The following is a 7197-nucleotide window of genomic DNA, read 5'->3' on the forward strand; positions in this document are numbered from 1 at the left end:
CTCTGCAGCCCTTAGGATCACAAGAATTCTTCTTGTAGGTAGTTTTGATAATAACTTTATATGAGTGGTTATTTGTAATATTTCCATATATAATACAGATTTGCTGTATGGATAATTGTAATACTTCTAATACACCAGCAGCCAAGGACGTGACATCATCAGGTATAGAATCTGATGACATCACAGATGGTGGTCGGTTATACCACTGCAGGATACAGGCAAACCCTTCACTTTCTGTTAGTTCAGATTGACAGCGCTCAGTTTTCCTGAGAGTGATAAATATTTCTTCTTCAAATATGACGAGCCCAACCCTGGCTATCCTGCCATTGTTTTGGGCATTATGGACCTTCGTGGGTGTCCTGACCACCTTCACCATGACCATCGTACAAGGTCATTACCAAACAGGGATCATCAGCATCAGGTAGGAGACTCTATAGGGACATTGGTGGGAATCCTACAATACACCATTCCGTCCTCTAATATCTTCCCCCGGACAATGGATTGTTAAATGGGCTCAAAAAGACCATTTGTAATATGGTTGTTTACATTTTTTTGAATATTTTTTCCCCATACCAACTGGGACACTAACCAGTCCTTCAGCAGCACCAATCACGTTCCACCACCACAAGGAGGGACACGCCCCCTCCCACCACACACCAATCACCTCCCACCACCACAAGGAGGGACACGCCCCCTCCCACCACACAGCAATCACCTCGCACCACCACAAGGAGGGACACGCCCCCCTCCCACCACACAGCAATCACCTCCCACCACCACAAGGAGGGACACGCCCCCTCCCACCACACATCAATCACCTCCCACCACCACAAGAAGGGACACGCCCCCTATAACCACACACCAATCACCTCCCACCACCACAAGGAGGGTCACGCCCCCTACCACCACACACCAATCACCTCCCACCACCACTAGGAGGGACACGCCCACTCCCACCACACAGCAATCACCTCCCACCACCACAAGGAGGGACATGCCCCCTCCCACCACACAGCAATCACCTCCCACCACCACAAGGAGGGACATGCCCCCTCCCACCACACACCAATCACCTCCCACCACCACAAGAAGGGGCATGCCCCCTTCCCCTGAGAGGATTTCTAATACAGTGAGCTAATGAAAGGAGGTATTTTTATAATAAATATAGGTGATAGAGGCATGAACATTAGATGTACATGGTCAGGATTATGTACTGAGTAATATTATTCTTTTTTGTGGGATCTGACAAACGCACTTTGAGAAAATAATGGATGTTTCTTGTTAGTGTTACTAGTGACCGACCCTTGTTACTAGTGACCGACCCTTGTTACTAGTGACCAACTCTTGTTACTAGTGACCGATTCTTGTTACTAGTGACGGGCCCTTGTTACTAGTGACCGACCATTGTTACAAGTGACCGGCCCTTGTTACTAGAGACCGGCCCTTGTTACTAGTGACCGGCCCTTGTTACTAGTGACCGACCCGTGTTACTAGTGACCGGCCCTTGTTACTAGTGACTGACCTTTGTTACTAGTGAAGGGCCCTTGTTACAAGTGACCGGCCATTGTTACTAGTGACCGGCCCTTGTTACTTGTGACCGGCCCTTGTTACTAGTGACCGACCCTTGTTACTAGTGACCGACCTTTGTTACTAGTGACCGGCCTTTGTTACTAGTGACCGATTCTTGTTACTAGTGACCGGCCCTTGTTACTAGTGACCGGCCCTTGGTACTAGTGACCCACCCTTGTTGCTAGTGACCGGCTCTTGTTACTAGTGACCGGCCCTTGTTACTAGTGACCAACCCTTGTTACTAGTGACCGACCCTTGTTACTAGTGACCTGCCCTGCTAATGTTATATATGGAATCTATTTCTCATCAGTGACACTGGAGCACAATATCCAGAATCCATCGTGCTGACTATAGTTTCCACCGTGTCTTCTCTGCTAGGTAAGTGTACTACATGTATCTATAGGAATTATTAATAGTACCATCCTGAGTACAAAGGCGTAGCTAAAGTGTCATGGGTGCAAAAGTTTAGCCTGGGCCCACCTGACCATGCCCATCAGCCATCAAGCAGACATGCCATTCAGGAGCATGGGAAAGCTAGGGCAGATTTTGTCACCTAACTTTTCCATGCTCCTGAATGGCATATCTGCTTGTAGTTGGATTGCTTTATGCACAGGCAAACTTCAAATGTCATATATTAAACCCTGCAGTGGCGGGCATGTGGTTGCTGTATTAAGTAAATGTGCAATTCAGGAGCATGGGGAAGCTGTGTGTGACAGACCCTGTAATGACTCATGGTCCTGTAATGCTTACAGTAGCATAAGTCATTACAGGGTTTGTCATACAGCTTTCTTAGGCACCTGAATGGCCAGAAATGTGTCAGTACTAAGACAATCATGTGCCATTCAGAAGCCTGTAATGGCTCATGTTCCTGTAACAATTACAGGGTCTGACTATCACACAAAGCTTTCCCAGGCTCCTGAAAGGCACATGATCTGCTTAGTACTGAGATATTTTAGCCATTCAGGAGCTTTTGAAAGCTTTGGCCTGGTCTTGGGGTCCTAGCTCTGTGTACACATTGGTGGGTGGGAGGTTGTCGGGGAAGGCGCTGAGAGGGAGAAGTGTACAGGGATGGTGTAATGAAGGGGGCGGGGCCGAGTAGCAGTGACTATTAATGTTGGGGCGGGCCCAACTAGCAGTGAATAATAAAGGGGCAGGGCCAACAGCCAAAGTGAAGACTTGTTATTGTTGCTTAAAGCCCATTGGAAATGCTCCTTATTGCTAGACTCTCAGTAATAGCATGAAGACAGTCTGCTCGTATCTTCTGAACAGCTGCACGTAATGGGGTAAGAGAAGCAACATTAACCCCTTAAGGACTCAGCCCATTTTGGCCTTAAGGACTCAGACAATTTAATTTTTACGTTTTCATTTTTTCCTCCTCGCCTTCTAAAAATCATAACTCTTTTATATTTTCATCGCCAGACTAGTATGAGGGCTTGTTTTTTGCGCGACCAGTTGTCCTTTGTAATGACATCACTCATTATATCATAAAATGTATGGCGCAACCAAAAAACACTATTTTTGTGGGGAAATTAAAACGAAAAACGCAATTTTGCTCATTTTGGAAGGTTTCGTTTTCACGCCGTACAATTTATGGTAAAAATGACATGTGTTCTTTATTCTGAGGGTCAATACAATTAAAATGATACCCATATTATATACTTTTATATTATTGTTGCGCTTAAAAAAAATCACAAACTTTTTAACCAAATTAGTACGTTTATAATCCCTTTATTTTGATGACCTCTAACTTTTTTATTTTTCCGAATAAGTGGCGGTATGGGGGCTCATTTTTTGCGCCATGATCTGTACTTTTTTTTGATACCACATTTGCATATAAAAAACTTTTAATACATTTTTTATAATTTTTTTTTAAATAAAATATATTAAAAAAGTAGGAATTTTGGACTTTTTTTTATTTTTTTTCGTTCACGCCGTTCACCGTATGGGATCATTAACATTTTATTTTAATAGTTCGGACATTTACGCACGCGGCGATACCAAATATGTCTATAAAAATGTTTTTTACGCTTTTTGGGGGTAAAATAGGAAAAAACGGACGTTTTACTTTTTTATTGGGGGAGGGGATTTTTCACTTTTTTTTTACTTTTACTTTTACATTTTTTTACATTTTTTTTTACACTTGAATAGTCCCCATAGGGGACTATTCATAGCAATACCATGATTGCTAATACTGATCTATTCTATGTATAGGACATAGAACAGATCAGTATTATCGGTCATCTTCTGCTCTGGTCTGCTCGATCACAGACCAGAGCAGGAGACGCCGGGAGCCGCACGGAGGAAGGAGAGGGGACCTCCGTGCGGCGTTATGAATGATCGGATCCCCGCAGCAGCGCTGCGGGCGATCCGATCGTTCATTTAAATCGCGAACTGCCGCAGATGCCGGGATCTGTATTGATCCCGGCACCTGAGGGGTTAATGGCGGACGCCCGTGAGATCGCGGACGTCGGCCATTGCCGGCGGGTCCCTGGCTGCGATCAGCAGCCGGGATCAGCCGCGCATGACACGGGCATCGCTCCGATGCCCGCGGTTATGCTTAGGACGTAAATGTACGTCCTGGTGCGTTAAGTACCACCTCACCAGGACGTACATTTACGTCCTGCGTCCTTAAGGGGTTAAAAAGAGGGTCACCCGCACTATAATCTTTGGTATTCAGGTTAGTGCTGGTAGGCCTCCCGTCAGTCCGCCCCTAAACGTAGTACTGTATTGATTGATCTGTGTGACCCATCTATGCAGCCACAGGCCGCAGCATATAGTGTGGTGGCAGGGGGGCAACTGTGACCCTTGCCACCTTTATAGCTGCGTCACTGCTTGAGTAACTACTAACATGGCCGCCATGACAGCTTCAGCATGTTTTCAGACAACTTTTGGCAGATCCACTATGTGTTACTGAATTATATCTCCTGCATATTTTCTAATTATTCGTATCTTCAGACATGTATATGCTTTGTGTGGTATATATACCATCTATAGACTGTTCTGTATTTGGATTTCAGAGGCCGGGATTTTGTATATCATATACAAATCCATGGAGATCCAGGCCCTGAAGAGAAGCCTTTGTGGAGTCACCTGCCAAACGTGGATGTTGACATTCGGATGGATGACGTGTGTCGGGAACATCATAACCCCATTGATACAGGTTTGTTTATACAGATTCTGTGGTGTTAGGGCCCCATAGCTGGTCACCTATGAAGCCCCCTTACCCAGGAGAAGAGCAGCACAGCAGGGGCCATGGATTGTCAGATAACCTGCTGATCTGTAGGTCTTGGGACAGAATGGGCCTGAGCTCACACCCCCTCACAATGATACATAAGGCCCAGTATAAGAATACAGATAATATAATAACACCATTGGCAGATGTAGGATTATCCTGGGTACTTACCATTGGCAGATATTAAGTATCCAGGATAATCATATATCTGCTAATGGTGTATAATGATATGGAGCTCTATGTGTTGTCTGATGATAGGTCATCTAGGACAGGGTATGTATATTATGAAATGTCATATTTTCTTTGTTTTCCTCTAGGATTCAGCAATGCTTAATGATAGCTGCCTGGCAGTTTTATCAAGTATGGTCATCTACGGTGGTATATCGGTGGCATCTCAGCTGTACCCAGGCTCCAGGGACCGCAGATGTAGGCGCCTTACCACCACGGTGCTGTCGGTGACCATCTTGCTGGCTAACATTAGCCGTATCCTTTACAATTCACTATGTTATGTTATGGGATTAAAGGAAACTCCAGTAAATCCTTTCAGACACCATAATGACTTATTAGGTTCTGTCCTTTGCCATTGATGGTGGTGGAGCTGGGTTATCTTGTCAATTCTGTTGTCGACCGTGAAATTGTGATCATTTTTATTTTTTACTAAAATATGACCCCATTCTGCAGGGTTGAGGTTATTTTCCTATATACGTCCTCCTTTTAGGGTTATTCTGTAAAATGACAGCAGTATATACCTGCAGAAGCGAGTACTGCAAACAGGTATGTATATTCTACCACATAAGGCGAACTTCTTCCCATGGTTATGGGATCCCAATCCCAGTAATTCCCACCACTGCTTGGTGAATAAAGGGGAAGACCAAAACGGACAAAGTCAAATGTATATTTCTGTTTTATTTTCAGTCTTCCAGAATTACACTGACCATCCTGGAGTGGGGCGTATTGGTCTGCTCCTGTGTAAGCCAGATACTGCTGTATTGGGACTTCCAGGTCAGTAAATGAAAACCAGATTTACAAGGTCTTGTTCAGATGTTGCAGCTTTGTTGTGTCTGGGGCCTTTATATGTCAGTGAATATGAATGGTTACAACAAGTCCGGCTCTTCTTTCATTTCTTAGGTTCCTACTATGACATCCAAGAGCAACATGATAGAAGCCGAGAGCGTCCTGACAGTTGATCCATTGACAGTGCCTCTACTAGATGGAGCACTTGAGGATCAACAAGATGACGTGACGCCAGATGAAGCATCATCATGTGAATATGTTATAGTAGACCTATTTTCAGCAGAGGATACAGCACCATCAGACTAGTAGCGATAGGTCCCATCCCCCCCCCCCCCCCAAAAAAAAAAAAAAATGGATAGATATATCTATCTATCTATCTCATATCTATCTATTGTGAGAAGGTGAAAGGCATGGTGGTTGATGGTCGGTATGTGTCACCAAGTCTCCTGGTCTTGGTGAAGTAAGAGCCGGTATTTATTCAGTGTCTGTGCTGCGATGCAGACTGACACTGCGGCTGTAGTATGGCTGGAAGGCCTATCTGGGACCGCTCTTACTGGGAATGGCCAAGTGTAGGGTGGGGGCCATTCCCCACAATCCAGGCCGCCTTTTGGTGGCCTTAAAGGCAACCTGCTTCACCAGCTGAGGGGGATTTGCTAGTTGCAGCTCACACTGCCAGAGAGAGCTGAGAGTGGAGTCCTTCCCTGATAGGTTGGAAGATGGTCAGCAGCCTGCCTGGAGGCCTGGAAAAAACTTGCTTGATGCCGTATGGCATGGACTCAGGTGTGAACAAACACCTAAGGAATACAGGTGGACTTTTGTTACATTTTCATTTGTTCTGCATTTAAAGACTGTTTGCCAAGTGTGAATAAAACACTGAACTTTGATTTGAAAAGTATTGTTTCCTTACCTCTATACTGCAACCGCACCTATCTGCAAGAGCGAGTCATCACATTTGGTGGAGGATGCAGGCAACGAAGTGAAGTCAGCGATTGAGTTGCAGCACGCTGTTTGCTAAGAACTGAGCCAGGGATAACCTGTTGGAGTGGTTGCTAGGGGCAGCGATCCTGCAGACAAGTGACTGACAGTACAGCGGGAGTGTTTTCTCCAAAGAGTCAAGGCAAAGCAGTGTCGCCAAAATGATGGTGGTTATAAAAGCATTTCGGAAGCTTGTGTTAGAGTTAGCCCACCAACATGTTCTAGGGGGGCACCTGGGCAAGCAGAAGATGCAGGACCAAATTTTGCAGCATTTTTACTGGCCAAACTTGCATAAGGAGGTTGAAAGGTATTGTGAATCTTGCCCAACATGCCAAATAACTAGCCCCCAGACACATTACCTTAGTCCCCTGGTCTCCCTCCCGATTATCGAGGTCCCGTTTGAACGG

General features: G+C 45.3%; 1 protein-coding gene across 1 annotated transcript; it reads left to right on the forward strand.

Annotated features, from left to right (window-relative positions):
• The first annotated feature begins 246 nt into the window (after positions 1–246).
• On the forward strand, positions 247–6924 carry LOC130304514 (uncharacterized). The gene is made up of 7 exons (XM_056551936.1): positions 247–421; positions 1880–1947; positions 4587–4729; positions 5119–5284; positions 5520–5575; positions 5717–5803; positions 5930–6924. The coding sequence occupies exons 1-7, from the start codon at positions 297–299 to the stop codon at positions 6119–6121; spliced, it is 837 nt and encodes a 278-aa protein (XP_056407911.1). The 5' UTR covers positions 247–296; the 3' UTR covers positions 6122–6924.
• Positions 6925–7197: the final 273 nt, after the last annotated feature.

Source organism: Hyla sarda, chromosome 1, assembly GCF_029499605.1.
Source record: "Hyla sarda isolate aHylSar1 chromosome 1, aHylSar1.hap1, whole genome shotgun sequence".
Taxonomy (NCBI): Eukaryota; Metazoa; Chordata; class Amphibia; order Anura; family Hylidae; genus Hyla; species Hyla sarda.